Source organism: Choloepus didactylus, chromosome 16, assembly GCF_015220235.1.
Source record: "Choloepus didactylus isolate mChoDid1 chromosome 16, mChoDid1.pri, whole genome shotgun sequence".
In the NCBI taxonomy this organism is placed as follows: domain Eukaryota; kingdom Metazoa; phylum Chordata; class Mammalia; order Pilosa; family Megalonychidae; genus Choloepus; species Choloepus didactylus.
Window position 1 is genome coordinate 34179837 of NC_051322.1, and position 15672 is coordinate 34195508.

Genomic DNA, 15672 nt, shown 5'->3' on the forward strand with positions numbered 1-15672 from the left:
TGAGGGTCCCCTGGTCACATCTTCCACATAGCAGAGAAGCCCACAGGGAGCATCCTGGACCCTGGTTACCCTGCCCTTGCCCTGGCTGATGTGACTGGGACACACACTAGCTTCTGGGGGAGCCGTGTCCGGTCAGGGCAAAAGCTGCCCCCTGCACAGACACCCACTAGGTGACCGGCTGGCCACACCCAGCCAGGGGGTACCCAGGCCTCCCCGCCCCAGCGCTGACCTGGTGTGGGAGACGAGCCTGCGGTGCTGGGCTTCCAGGAGCTGCTGCTGCAGGAGGTATTGCTGGTGCAGGGCCTGAGGTAGGAAGGAGGGACCTGTGACATCCTGGAACTGGAGGGCGGGCAGCGGGGTCAGCGACTGGTGCAGGGTGCCGCTGTGCTGGTGGGCCGGGGCCATGTGGGCGCTGAGGCCCGGCTGCGAGGGCACGGGGTGGGCCAGGGGGAAGTCGGGGGCGAGCTGCTGCGGCTGCGGGGGGCCCAGGTGGAAGTGGCGGCAGGAGGTAGCGTGAGGATGCTGAGACCTTTGGAAAGGGGCACCTGGGGAGGCAAGGACAGAGAAGACTCGGTGAGGACCAGCCCAGGGCCCTTCCCCCACAAACGGACCCCCACCTCCACCCACCCCAGAGGGTCCCGGCGAAATGACAGACCTTCATTAGAACACAGCAATTCTACCGCTTTCACACAGCCACGGTGCGCCTTAAAGCTGCCAAGTAAAGGCTCTGTGTGTGCCTGTGTTTGTTATGGGTTGTACTGTGCCCTCCACAAAGTCATGTTCAAGCCCTAACCCCCCGTCTTGTGGGTACGAACTCATTTGTAAATAGGACCTTTGAAGATCTTACTAGTTAAGATAAGACCAAACTGATTAGTCGGCCCTAATCCAATGTAACTGGTGTCCTTGTAAGGAGATGAAATTTGGACAGAGAGAGATGCAGAGACATTGGGGGGGGGGGGTTGACAGAGGCAGAGACTGAGTTGGGGGTCGCTGGCGAGCCACTGCTAGTGCCCTACAGACTTCAGAGGAAGCTGATAGCGGACTTCCGGCCTCCAGAACCCTGAAACAATACATTTCACTGGTGCTTGTTACAATGGTCCAGACAAACTAAGATAGTGTTGGAGGGGGAGGCATGTTTTCTTTAAAGAATAGATAGGAATCCTATTGTAATTAACACACTTGATCCTGGGAGATGTTAAAGAAATGTTAAAGTCCTTGAATGCAGTTCAGCTTTCTTGAATTCGAGCCCTCTCCTGCAACCTCATTGAGCGCACTACTTTTTTTTTTTTTTTTTAAGGATTTTAGATTCCTTTTTAGGAAATGCTTGTCAATTAAAATTAAAATACTGTTGCTTTTTCAGAATCTGAGCCAGATTCCACCAAACCTGCTGCCTTTTTAAACAGATGCCACAAAGAGGAAACTTAGTCCAGCCTAGTCAAGCGCTGAACTTCACTGAAACCTTGGGTAGCCAGGACCCTATGGACTCCTAATTTCAGAGAGAAAACAACCAGAAGTTGTGTTGCCCTAAGTTTTAGGAAGAAAAAAAATCACAGAAAAAGACTTCCCTCCCTGGAATTTATTTAAAAGCAAATATGTCCAGGTACAAGCTGAGCTCAGGCTACATTTAATCCATTCCCCTTCACTTTTCTAAATAAGATTGGACTTGATGACATGAAAACCTAACAAATACTCCATGAGCAAAGACCCAGCTCTAGGCCCTGGAGTTCTTCACCAGGCAAGAAAGAAGCCTGGGTACTCCAGAAAGAGCCGTCCTGCAAAGAGGCAGATGCACTACAGGTCTGCTCCTTCCCAAACCCCACTCAAACCAGACCAAAGGACTGAAGAGAAGCTTAAACCCACAAGGAAAGAGACAACAGGAGAGGTGACGTTATCAGGCAGCAGACGTCAACAGATTTTTGGAAGATGGAAAGAAGACGGTGAAATCAGCAGAACTGAGAAATCTGAAACCAAGTGACTGGAGAAGAGGCAGTGAAGAAGTGGCCAGATCTTGCCGCACACTGCTGAGAGGGCGAGCAATTGGATGCAGTGGTTACTCCGCAAGGCAAGAGGGAAGAATGGACTGAGGGCAGGGGGACTGGGCAAGGACGTGTAAGGAGCAGTTACATCCGGAGCTCCTTTCCTTATCCACACGACCCATGACCCTGCCTCCCCTCCCTGGGCAGTTTATGGAGAAAGTGAACCAGAGACACTCCAATGGGAGGAGGGCGGGGGTACAGCCCACACTAAAACAGGGCGATGAAGCAATAGGGGAGACAGTGAACTTTAGGAAGCCCTGCCCCTTCTGTCACTTGGTCAGCTAGGCATGTGCCCCTTCCCTGCCCCCTCCACATCCCCAGGCTGGAAACTGAGGGATATTTCTTTCAAGAAAATAATTAGCCCCAAAAAGAGCTCTACACATACTGCTGGTTGGTAGCACCCCAATAAAACAGCTGGATCCCCAACTGATCACTCTATAATGAAGTCTATAAGCTGAAAAGTCTATTCTCACATATACTTACACAGAGCTTCTGGAAAGCTTTTAGTGACCTACTCTTAAATGTGAACAAAATCCCAAGGAGACCAGCCTCCTAAGGAAGACAGCAAGGCAAAAAGAGAGAGAACATTACAAACTGAAGTAAAGGAGGGGGAAAGAAAAGAAAAAGAACTTAGAGGTGTGGAGATAATGCCAGGAACAGAAAAAATAAACTCCAAAACAGTATAATTACTATTCTCAGAGAAATGAGATGCTGGAGCCATGAAACAACAGAAAGCTTGTGAAAAAAAAGGAAAAAAAAAAAAAGCAATGAGCGAACAAGAACGAGTTCTTGGAAAGTAAAAAGATAATCAGTAAAACTCAACAGAAGGGTTGGAAGATAAAGAGTGAAATCTCCCAGGAAGCAGAGCGAGAAGACAAAGAGATGGGAAATAGATAGGAAGGAAAAGATGTGAAGGATCAGGTCAGGAGATTCCACATTTGACAAGTAAGAGGGAACAGAGGAAAGAATAGGGAGGAAACCTTGGGAAAAAATTACAACAAAAAAAATTTCCCAACATTGAAGTTCTAACTTTCTGGATTGAAAAGGCTCTCTGGGTGCCCAGCAAAATAGATGGTGGTGGTGGTGGTGGGGACCCACAACAAGGCGTCTCACTGTGAAACACTGGAAGAATGGGGCAGAGATGATTCTGACACCTTCCAGAAAGAAAGCAAACAAACAGTTCCCGTACAAAGGTTCAGAAATCAGAATAGCATGAGATTGTTAACAGCAATCCCAGACAGAGGCTTGAAAACAACGGCGCAACTGCCTTTAAGATACTGAGAGAGAGAAAAAAGAATGATTTTCAATCAGGAATTTTATGCCCAGCCAAACTGTTTATCAAGGATAAGAATAGAATAAAGACATTTGCAAACATGCAGGGTCTCAAAAAAGTTAACCTCCTCTGCAGCCTTTCTCAAGGACATAGTGGGGTGACCAAGAAAAGCAGAGTCAGGAAATAGGGGAGGCACCTGAGAGGGGGGATTCTCAAGCCACACAGCCTGTGCAGAGACTCCAGCAACCAGGTCAGAGACGAGACAATTATTATAAATTATATAAATTATTATAAATTATAAATTAGACAATTATTACCTCCAAGAAAAGAAAATGTTGTGCAAGAAAGTGCAATTGTTATGCACTACTTGACTCAGTATTGCTATATTAATAACAAAACAACTAATAAACTATATTAGAACAGAAAGGGACGTTTCTTCCTTAACAGGAAGAAAATAGACAATATCAAAAATCGAAAAATCAACAAATAGCAGTATTTATTTAGAAACTTACTTAATAATTTATGTCCTTCAGGAAGAAAATGGCCTGAAGAAAGTTTGAGCTTTCGGGAGCAGGACTCGGGTGGGGAGGGCAAGGGACAATTGCTGTTTCACTAAAGGTGTCTTTACGCTGGCGTGATTCGATGTTGTAAATGAGGTGCATGTAACACTGATAGATTTTGCAAAAGGAAATGAAAACAAAAAGAATTTCCACCTGGCCCCAAGTGAGCCAAAAAAGAATCCTCCAGCACCTTAATTCCCACAAGCCTTCTGGATAATTAGGGCTCCTCTCCTTGTGAGCTCTGGCTCTAATGAGTCCAGGGCTTGTGGCGTGAGCAAGCATGGATTCCCCCTTCTGCCCCACTGCACCACGGATCAGCACACGTGGAGTAAAAAGAGGGTAGCAGCATGGCTGAGGTGAAGAGGGCAAGGTGAGGAAAAGAGAGCTGTCAAAACATAAAGAAAGGAAATAGAAGGCAGGACCAAAGAAGAAGGGAATGATGTGAAAAAAGGATGTTGTAAAGCCTCTAAATCGTTCATATTTAAAACTTTCTCATATCCACATTTAAAAAAAAGAAAAGAGAAACAGGTGAAGTTAATTTTAATGATATAATTTCTATAACCCAATATATATAAATGTTATTTTAACATGTACTCAGCATAAAAATTATTGGGATTTTTTTATGCTAAACTTTGAAACCTGGTGTATATTTTGTACCTATCATATTTCAGTTGGGACTGGCCACATTCCAACTGCTCAATCACCACCTGTGGCTAGCGGCTTCCGTACTGGACAGTGTAGCTCTAAAGGGAAAAAGCCCCATTCCCAGAGCAAAGCAATGCAGCCAAGTTTCCTAATGGATCTGCCTTCAAATGGGGTGCTCCCCATCTTTCACTGGAGAATTCCAAGCCCTTAGCCTGATATTAAAGTGCTCGGTCCATTCTCATTTCCCACTAGCCCCCACTAACCTCCCACCCCCCTGCAGCCACCCACCAGATGCACGGCTTACATTCCCACGGGGCCCTTGGCTCACACCTCCCGCTGCCTTCGCCATCTATGCAGTCCGCAAACCTCTCAGCAACTCCCAAACTGCCTCCCCTGCCCACTAGCCCCAGGGGCGTATTCTTTCTCTGTGCCAGGAACACCCTGTCTTTAACCGCTCACTTGGCACCTGGTGGTGGCTACCTTGAGCTGTTTCTTCACACTTGCCACCCCCACTAGCATGAGCAGCGTGTCTTACTGCTCCTGGAGCCCCACGCACCGCACCTGCAGCCAACATTCACTAAATACCTAGTTGACTGGTCTTTGGACAGATTGAGGGGAGAAAAATGGCTTAATCAGGACCGAGGCCGGCTGAAGGCTGACTAGTTTGAAATCTATGGGAAGGGAGTGATGAGAGGGGCCTGGGTGGTCTCCAGGGGCTTTAAAGCTGCAGCTTGGCAGGGACTGGCCGGTCAGCCTCCACCCCCTCAGCCCACCTGGGTCAGCGGCTGCCTCCTGCCCACAAGCCCTCCTCCTAAGAGGGTGCCCACTGGGCAAAGGAGCCCGCTGGGCCCCTAGGCAGCCCTTTAGGAAGAGGACTAACTACCCCAGCCTGGACGGGTTTCCACTCTCCTGCCACCTGTGCCCTCCAACGCCTGCTCTGGGAGCTGAGAGCCATGTGCCATTTCTCCAGGCTGGACGTTAAGAGCAAGGAGGACTAGCTATCCATCCTGCGATGTTTCAAGTCACTTCCACCTGCCCAGATCCTTGGTCTTCCCTTGTGGGGCTTTGTGCCCCTCTCCCCTGTCCTCCCCATCCCCAGGGGGGGTTGTTAGTCTCCTTGCCCTTGCTCAGAAGGGAAGTGAAGCCAGGAACCACCCATCCCGGGCCCCTGGCCTCTCCTCAGCCCTGTCAGGTAGGGTCCACGAAAGCATCAGATTGTAGCTGCTCCAGGTGTCCTCAACCATGAAAGTAGTTTTATTTTAATGAAAGATTCTGAAAAGTCACTAATGCCAAAGTGAAGCTCTATGGGTAGAGCTTTACTGGGTCTATGAGAAGCCAACAATCAGTGATGTGTCAACAAGGCTCACATTCCCAAATGCCCCCTTGGTAGACAACCTACAATTTCTCCCATTGGAGTGAGTCCTTTGGTTAAATAATAACCTCCAAATGGCCCCGATTACACTATCCATCTATCATATTTCCCAAGGTTAAGACACCGTCAACTGAAAGATTCATTATGAGCTAAATTACATTTTTAGGGGATGAGAAGAAAAAAGTTCTCCCAGAAACAAGAAGGAGCAGCACATTAAATGAACACATTCATTGTAAGACACAAATCAGTCTCAGAAATGTGAAGGGAAACATGTGCCTCTTAGCATCCTGGAGACAGACACTAGCTCTGAGCACCTGCTGACAGTTGGCTAAGAGCAGGCCCTTGGAGCAGGTGGCCGGGGCATAGCACTGGGAGGCCCGGCCCAGGCTTGCACAGCTGGGGCAGGGGTCTCCCATAGGTGTGGGTCTCCTCTGCTGCCCACCTGGCACAGACAGGACCCAAGGCAGGTGCTCCACAAATGCCTGGGGCCTGGCGGCTGATTGGCGCCTGTGGGACAGGGGCCCAGAAGCTGGCAGCTGGGGAGTGGGTGGATCAGAGAACAGAAGAAATCGCACAGCCCCCAGGGGAGGGAGAGGTGAGGGAGAAGCAGGGGACGCTCCCCCAGGGCTGTTGGGGAAGTGGGGTGCAGATGGAAGGGCTGGAGGTTCACCGGGGCCTTATGGACCCTCCAGTCACCTGCAGGGCCACTGAGGGAGAGGTTCACTGACTGCCCAGGGCTCTCAGCAGAGGCTGAACCGAGGTCTTTCCTGAAGGCCAAACACTGACAGGAGGGCAGGGCAGAGCCCAAGGAACCAGGGAGACAGAGGCAGTGACAGGCCTGCGGTGCAGAGGAGGGGCCAGGACACCCAGAGGACACGCTGGGTGAGGTGGTGGCTTCTCTGGCCTGTGAGTGAGGGGTGTGGAGCCAGGGCCTGAGGAGCCTCTAGAAGGAGCAAGGAGGAGCCAGGATGGGGAGTGGGACTGCCCGAGCCCCTGCAGGCAGCAGAGCGGGAGGCCTGACAGAGGCCCCCCAAAGCCCTGGCTCCTGGGCCGGCAGGACCTCCATCCACCACCTCACAGTGTTTAATCTTGACCAATGTGGTCACCTCTGGAGTAGAGTGGCTTTTCATCCTCAAGACTCCTGGACTGAGAGGTACTGCCTTCAAGCCCTGGGAGGAAAAGGGGGTGAAGAAAGGGGGAGCAGGCTGTGTGTGGCAGGGCCAGGAAGCAAGGGCAGGAGCCCACCGTCCCCTCAGCCCTGCCCAGTCACCCCCCAGGCCTCCCCACTGGGAATCGCCGCCTCAGACCTGCCGGGTCCCTTCTGCAGACCACCAGGGAAGCTGGCCTGGCACACCCCATCCCCCAGCCCAGTTCTCAGGGTCTCAGCCTTTCTGCCCACTCAGCTCCTTGTCGCAGCATCTCTCTCCCTCAGAGTGGGGGCAGCAGGGCCAGAGGGAAGGGGAGAGGGGTGCCGGAGGCAGGACCGTGGCAGAGGCAGAAGCGAAGGGAGAGCCAAAGAGGCACCAGAGAGAGCCGGATGGCTGGAGCAGAGAGGGTGGGGAAGTCAGCAGGCTCCTCACTGCTGGGCACTTCCCTCAAGGCTGGGGCTGGAGCTTTGCTTTCTGTTTTAAAAGGAGGCTCTCAAGCAGCAAAGAAAATGAGTCTTTGAAAAGCAGATTTCTGCCCAGAGGGGGCCAGTAGGAAGACCTCCTTCCACAGAAAGGCTTTTTTTTTTCTGGAAGAATTATGTGAGGCAGGGCTCTGTCCAGTGGCCGGGGTGCCTCCCTCACTGTGAGACCTGCCAGGCCACTTGACACCTTAGTTTCCTAAACCCGTGACCCCCGGCAATGACACCCACCCCATAACCTGCTAAGTTGACCTCTCTGCTGTCAGGGCCGGCTCCCTCATCTTACTCCTGGGGAAGCCAAGCAGACAGCAGGAGATCAGCCCAGACCCAGGTCTCCTGCCCCCAGCCCGGGGTGCTGTCCCCACTCCCTGTCCCGACAAGTGATGTGCATGCTCCGTTCCTGTGACAGGCATGGGAGACAAGCACTGACCTTCAACAACAGGACTGGGCTCGACACATTGGCCAGGTAAGGAGCTCCCTCCCACCACGACGGAGCCTGGGGAGGAGAGGGGGCTTGGAACACAGCCCCAGCAGGGAAGGTCAAAGGTGAAGGGCACCCCCACCAGGGACAGGAGCTCTCAGGAGGACAATGTTAAACCCCTCCCCACCCTTTCTGGGCCCCAACCCATCTCTCTTCACTCATCTTGAGTACCCAGTGACCTCCAGTTCTAGGTTCCTTCCCCATCAAAGCCCTCTCGGGGAAGGGAGGGCGTCCGTGGAGGTGACAAGGGACAGGCCAATATCCATGGAGTCTGAACCACCCTCACTCCTCCCTGCCTTGCCGGACAACACACCCTCTGGACAGAGCTCACCTGGGCCCTGGCAAAAGAGGGTGGTTCCCACATGGGAACCCCGCATCCCCCCACCCATCCTGAACCCCACAACCAGCACCACTCCACTGAGTTACAGCCTGAAATTCAGAAGCCCACACGCCTACCCTTCATCCTCTGTGACGTGCCTTCCCTTCCCAGCTCCCAGGGCTGTGCCAAGCCTCACTCGAACCACTAGAGCAGCTTCCTGGGCCTAAACTCTCCCTCCGAGCAGCTCTTTAGGTCCATCTTCCCAATGCTGAGCCAAGCACAACCCCGAGCACCCACTCCCTGCCCCGTGTGACTCCCTCCACCTCTCCCAGACCCCCAGGGGCCTTGTCTGACTCTCGGCCCTCAGTGGCCATTCTCTGACCCCTGGAGCTGCTGCCCTTCCTCGCCAGATGGTCACCTCCTGTCCAGCCTCCCCTGCCCAGCGCAGATGTCAGTCATCCTCAGAGCCCTCCTGGGCCTTGCCGTTTGACTCGCGGCACTTGGCCTATTGTGGTTGGTATTTTACTTGGGCACAAATTTTATCTTCAGTAATACGCTATGAAGCGAGTGTTTTCAGGGCAAATGTCAGGGATTGAATGTCCTTTGTTCTCAGAGGGGGCTCAGAAATACTCAGAGAAAATGAGAGAATGGAGGGGAGGAGAAAAGAGAAAGACAGAAGGAGGATGGTGGGAAGAGGAGAGGGAACAAATGAAGGAGGAAAGAAAGAAGAGGAAGGAAGACCTTCATTGCCTTGGAAAAACTAAGTGTTACAGTATTAGTGAGTAAGGAAATATGGTTCTCCTCACTCATAAAATCAAGAATCGTGGACTATTCAAGGTAAATGAGGCTTAGAGGTTGCGTAGCCTTCAGTCTACAGGGAGGACACTGACGCCCATTGTCGACTGGCCCCAGGTGGTTTGGGGCCGACTGGGACTGGAGTCCTCCCGGGCCCCAGCGCAGGGTGATCTCCTCCCCGCCCCGCCATCTCGCAGCACCCCTTCCTCCCAGCACCCAGACACGTACACACAGGAGCACTCAGAGAGGAACCCCTGCCCGGGGCTTGGATGTGCCCCCGAAGGGGAAGGGGGTCTGTGAGCCTCGTGGTCCCATCTCCTCTCCCAAACCTCCCCCTCCCCCCCCCGGAGGAAGCATGTTCCTGCCTAAGGGAGTAACCGTGAAATGGCAAGGCCCTAGCACCTGTAGGAGTCAGTTTGGGATCTTTTCTGCAGGGAGTGTAGAAAAAGGGCCTTGGTAAGCGGGGCTGCTTAGGCACAGTCCAGCCAGCTTTGGCTGATAACCCTAGGCCTCAGCCCTGGCCTGAGGAAACACCAAGGATCAGCCCCAGCTTAATCGAGCAGGCCGAAATCGTTCCCCAGCCCTTCGGGTGCTTCTGTAGCAAAGCAAACCCTAAGGGTCCCTCTGGTACTCCTATGCCAAAGTCTTTGGCCTTACATTTCTCATGTTTTAGCTGATGGAAAAGGATGGAGGAAACGCCTGGGGTACTAAAATTCTAGGCACCTCCTATTAAGGTGATATCAATAAACTGGATGCTGATAATGGAGACTGGGCTTGGGAGGGAGCTTGAGTTGTCTCACATGAGGAACAGCTGAAGAACCTGGGTGTGAGCAGGCAAGGGGAGACTCTGCAGGAGGTGATGGTTGCACTCAAAGGGATGAAGCTCTTTCTGATATGCAGGTTTGGGCTGATGTAAGGAAAGCGTTTCTCAGAAAGTGCTTTATTCCCCAAAGTTCTTTGTCCCTGGAGATGCCCAGTCAGAGGCCAACAAAGCAGAGGAAGCAGAGTGAAGCAGAGGAGCGTGAACACTGGAGGGGAGAGGCCTGGAGAATCAGAAGGTGATGCAAATTCACCTCCTCACCCTCCCCCATTCTCTCCCCTTTGCCAGAGGCACCGAGAGCCTGGCCTTGGTGGTGTAAGGGGCGGGGAGGAGCACGGCAGCAAGGAGAGAGCAAGCTTTGAGTGCCCAGGGACCTGAGCCAAGGTGGAAGGAGGAGGTGCAAGGCACAAGACAGGTGTCCAAAGAGACTCCATGCTCTCCGCCACATGGCCTCCTGAGGTGCCACCCATTCCCTCCACACAGACACAGCTCACCATCTCTTTTCCTGCATCTTCTGAGCCTGTCATGGCCATTCATTGACTCCTCCAGCCAGATAGTTGAGCTCCCTGTGACTAGGTAATGCATCCTTTGTGATTCATTCAGACACAGGCTGCTTGGGGAGGGGGTGCAGGAGGAGGCCAACTGCGGGGAGTTGAATGGCAGGATCAGGCGTCTGAGGTTTACCCCAGGAGCTAACGACTTAACTACAAACCAGGCACCACAGAGATGAAGAATGCAGAAAATGGGCCATCTGCCAGAACCCAGCTTCATGGGCTATTCTTCCTGGTTTCCTTACCTATGCCAGGTAAATCGGTTTAACCTCTTTGCCCCAGTCTGGTCAACCCCAAGGGGCTTGGCTCCTCAGGCTGCCAGAGGTCTGCATTCCTCCCTCTCTATATTTTGATTTCCTGTCCAGTGGATGGTACACGGGGCCTAGAAAGGAAGCAATATGCCCAAAGGGATCCTATACAGCCAAAACAGCTTGTGAAATCTTCCCTGAGGACCAGTATTTGATCTCTAATGAAAAGCTCAGCTGCTTCCAAAGAATTGAGTGCCTGGCTCTCAAAATACTGATGGAAGAGGATGTGTCAACCTAAAGAATCTTACTTGCATGTGGGTATGAAACAATTAAACAGAAAACTTCCGGCAAGACAACAAAGGGCCAGTTTTTAGCTCCAGTTGCCCTCATGGACTAGGGGGAACAGAACAGAGCCAAGGAGGGGGCAGTCGGGGAGACCAGCAGGCAATTCTAGGAGAAAAGCCCTCCAGGTAATGGGACAGTCCTCCAGGCATCATTCATCCCAGAAGATATGTTTTCTCCATCTACAGCCAACGTGGTCTATATGAACACTCTCACCACAGGCATAAATGGGCATTTGGGGAAGGTAGCCCTGGTCAGAAGGCTGTACATGCCATGAGGGCAGGACGGACCTGGGCCTAACTCATTCTCCTACATCACTAGTGCCTGGCACAGATCTTAATACACAGTAAGAATGCACTGGATGGAGAGATGGATGGATGGATGGATGGATGGATGGGTGGATGGATGGATGGACAGACGGATGGACGGATGGACGGATGGACAGTTGGACGGATGGACGGATGGATGGATGGATGGACGGTTGGGTGAATGGATGGATGGATGATAATGAATGATTAAATATGTAAGACATGGCATCTTGCTGAAAACCTTGGTTGTCTGCAAAACAACTGCCCCTGGTGTTTTAGCACTGCTGGGATTTGCACGGAGACAGAGGAACAAATGAAACCAAAGAAGCCAGGACATGATGCCAGGTAGAAAGATAACCTTGGAGGCACTGCAGACAGAAGGATGGAGAATTCTTCGCAATGAGAATGGGGACCCATTTGGAAGTCCAAATGGACGGGGGGTGCAGGGGGAGGGGGGCAGCCTGGGAGGGGGTCAATGTGAATCACAACCCAGGCTAGATGTAGTGGTTTCAGACCCACAACAGAAAGCCACCTCCTTCTGTTCCTGGCCGAGAAAGTTTTCATGGTTGACCTCATTGGGCAGCTTTTGTAAACCATGTGTGATTTATGAAGCTACTAGGTCAGGAGTTCAGATACTCTCCTAATGGTGTATTCTTGATAAAGACTTGAGTTAAATTTTAAAAAGCAAGTCCCCAAACCTCCAGGCCCTAAGAACTTTCCAGAAGGGCTCGGACAGCTCCCTGGGACCACCGGGCATCAGCATTGCCTGGTGCCCAAAGCTGGTGTCAGAACTAGCAGACCCTGTTCAGGAAGTCGCTCCAACTGGGACTCTGCCTCTAGGTTGGCCGTGTGCCCACTGCACCTGCAGAAAGGCCTGATCCACGGCACTCGTGCACAGGACTGAGGGGACATCATTCCCCTGCCTCCCGTTCCCCCCCAGGAGAATTCTCCTCTTCTGATAACGTGCCCTCCTGTCCTTTGCGGGGCTCTGCTCCAGCTCAGCTCAAGGGACCCCGGTCCCTCTGAAGTGCAATGACTGAGAAGAGTTTAAATCATGGCTCTTCTCAGGAGTGGTCACATTTTAACAAAATCACATTACGACGTTCCAGCAGTGGGGTTTCGGGCATCAGTCAGCGAGTGAGAGAGGCAGCCCGGGAGGTCCTGGCCTCCCTGAGCCTCTAAAATAAAATCACGTATGTGGGTGGGTATCCGCTTGCTTTCAGAGGGAGCCGGAGCCAATTAAACTAGATTCAACCACCATAGTTCCCAGGGATCCCTGGTCCAGCACCCTGTGACTTGTGTGTGCGTGTCTGTGTGTGTGTGTGTGTCTGTGTGTGTGATTGGGGGACTGGGGGTGTCCTTGCTTGGGATATATGAGAGACAGGAAGGAAAGCAGAAGGGAGAGAAACAACAAAAGTGGGGGGTGAGGGTGATACTGGGAAAAGCAGAGCTAGGGTTTTTTCAGAGCTGGCAGTTCCCAGATGCCTCACAGGCAGCAAAGGCCCATCTCAGGTCACCTCAAGTGACTCCATCAGCCCGTTGGCTGTCCCTGGCTTGGCCTGTGACTCCCCATCCCCACCCCCACCCCAAAGTTCCTCCCCAGGCAGGCCTGGTCCCGCTGGGCCCCGTCTGCTCAGCTCATCGCTGGAATCCTGCTTTGCTATTTCAGGCCACTGCCCTCCCGCAGGGCCACCCCAGCTGCACCGAGAGCTCCTGCTGGCCAGGGCCGTGCTGCCCCCAGGGGGAAGAGCCCCAGGCAGGTCCTCAGGACAGTGACTGGGGCATGTCCTTCCCATCTCTGGGCCTCAGCCTTCAGGTCTGCAAAATGAGCACGTGGTACCTCCCCTGCCCACCTGGCAGGGCAAATACTGCCAGAGGCCACCTGTGAAAGTGTCCGACGAGTTATAAATGCTGCTGCTCCCCTGCCACTGGGCCTGGCCTGGGGCTTGCTGCAGACAATGGGCTCAGGGACCTGCTTAAATTGGAGGCATTCCCAAATTCTGAGACCATCTGCCCCTTCCGAGTCCCGTCTCTTCCCATCAAACTGCACAGGCACACTCCATAGGGTAACTTCAGCCAGCTCCGGGCAGGGGAAGGTGACCAGGGCCCCGCAACAGGCTCCCCAAGGGCAAGCAGCCAGCAGAAGCCCCCTGGCTGGCTTCCTGCTCTTGGGAGGAGCCCAGGGACACCAGAAAGCTTCATGGTCCAGTAACGGCCTTCACACAGGCACCAAAACTCTCCAGGAGGCTTTGGATTAAGCATGGCTCTCTCTCACCTCCACTTTTAAGATGCAAGTGTTCCTGAGAAGGCAATACATTAAGTCCCTCATGTTCAGGTGGATGAACTTGCAAGGTTTTCTTCCTGTTCAGAGGGAATGGAAAACCATGGAGGTACTGAATGAGCTGGGGAAAGCTAGGAAAGAAAGACCAACTCTATCCCCTACGTAATTCTGGCCCAGCAGCCCTGAGAAAAAGGAGAGTCAGACAACAGCTCTTTCCTGGGTCTTAACCACCTTGCCACACGATTGCATTTGATTCAGAGCTTGACTTATTCATTCACCAGGTATTTACTGCATGCCTTTTATGCACCAGGCACTAGGTGCTATGGGTGCAGCAATGAATAAAATAGCCCAAAATCTCTGCCCTTGGGAGCTATAGTCTAGTTCTGCACTGTCCAGTGAGGTCATAGTCATTAGCCATGTGTGACTATCCAGCATGTGAAGTGTGGCTAGTTCAAATCAATATATGCTGTAAGTGTAAAATATACACTGGATTTCAGAGACACTGCAAACAAAAGAATGTAAAAAAATAATTATTTTATTGATTATATGTTGAAATGATAATATTTTGGATATATTGGATTAAATAATATATTTTTAAAATAAATTCCACCTGTTCCTTTTGATCTTTATATATATATATAGATTTGCTTGTTTGTTTGTTTTTATAAAATTTATATACAATGAAATACACAGCCTTAAGTATATCCTTCTATGAGCTTTGGCAAATACACACCCGTGGAACCCAAGCCCATATGAAGCTATTGAACATGACCATCAATCCTGAAAGTTTCCTCCTACCCCTTTCCACAATCCCTACTCACAACCCCTTCTCCTTTTTATTTTTTTTGACCTTTTTAATGTGTCCACTAGAAACATTAGAGTTATGAGTGTGTCTTGCATTATATTTCTATTGGCTAGTGCTAGTCTAGATAAAATCAGATGTATAAGAAAATATGTAGTTTATTGATGATGATAAGAGCTATGCAGAAAAATGAAGTAGGGAAGGAGGATGTGGGGGAGGGGAATGTTTTAAATTTAAATAAGATGGCCAGGAGCACCCTCACTGAGAAGGTGGCTTTTGCTCAAAGACCTGAAGGAGGTGAAGGACTGAGCCCTGCAGATATCTGGGGGAAGAGCTTTCCAGACAGACAGAACTGCACGTGCAGAGGCCCTGTGGTGGGAGCGTGCCTGGTTTTTGGTGGACCATCAAGGAGGATGGTGTGGCTGGAGCAGAGTGAGCAAAGGGAGAGTGGTAGGAGTTTAGGTGACACAGAGACAGGGTGGGGGGAAGAGATGGGGCCTCAGGCAGGACCTCAGCAGCTGGGGTAGGATGTTGGCTTTTACTCTGAGTGAGATTAGGAGCCAAAGGAGTGTGTCTGAGCAGAGAAGTAACGATTTGACTCACTCTGGCTGCTGTGTTAAGAGCAGGCTGCAGAGGGACAAGGGACAGGCAAAGAGGCAATGGCAGGTGAAATTGGGGTGGTAATGGGTGGGAGGAGTGGTCAGAAGTGGTCAGATCCCAAATATATTACACAGGTGGAGCTGACCAGATCTGCTGATGGATTGAATCGGGTTGTGAGAGACAGCGAGAAATGAGGGGGACCTCCAGACTTTTTGTCCCAATCAATGAGAAGGATGGTGTGGTAGACAGCTTGCAAAATGTCCACAGTCACTCCTCTCCCTATAAGCAAACCCCTTGCAAGGTGGCTTTGCAGCTCTTCCCGTCAAGAGATGGAGTCGATTTCCCCACCCCACAACTTCCCTGTGACTAACTTTGGCCAAAAGAATGCAGCAGCAGTGACATCATGCCAGTTATGAGCCCAACCCTCAAGAGACCCTGCACTTTCCATTCTCTCTCTTTCTGACCCCTCCTTCTACCATATGAGCAAAGCCAGGCATGCCTTCTGGAGGATGAGAGGCCATCTGACGCATAGCTGAGACCAGCCTGGCCTGCTCAGTCCCAGCTGGCCTGGCCACTGACCACAGACAGATGCAGGAGTGAGCCCAGATAGAA

The 15672-nt window shown here is 51.6% G+C and overlaps 1 protein-coding gene across 2 annotated transcripts in view; it reads right to left on the minus strand.

Annotated features, from left to right (window-relative positions):
* RNF165 (ring finger protein 165) overlaps positions 1-15672 on the minus strand; it is a 258137-nt gene that overhangs the window by 165860 nt on the left and 76605 nt on the right. For both annotated transcript variants that reach the window (XM_037806212.1, XM_037806211.1), the window contains exon 2: positions 230-545. In XM_037806212.1, the coding sequence (XP_037662140.1) occupies positions 230-545 (316 nt within the window). The remainder of the gene's footprint in view (positions 1-229; positions 546-15672) is intronic.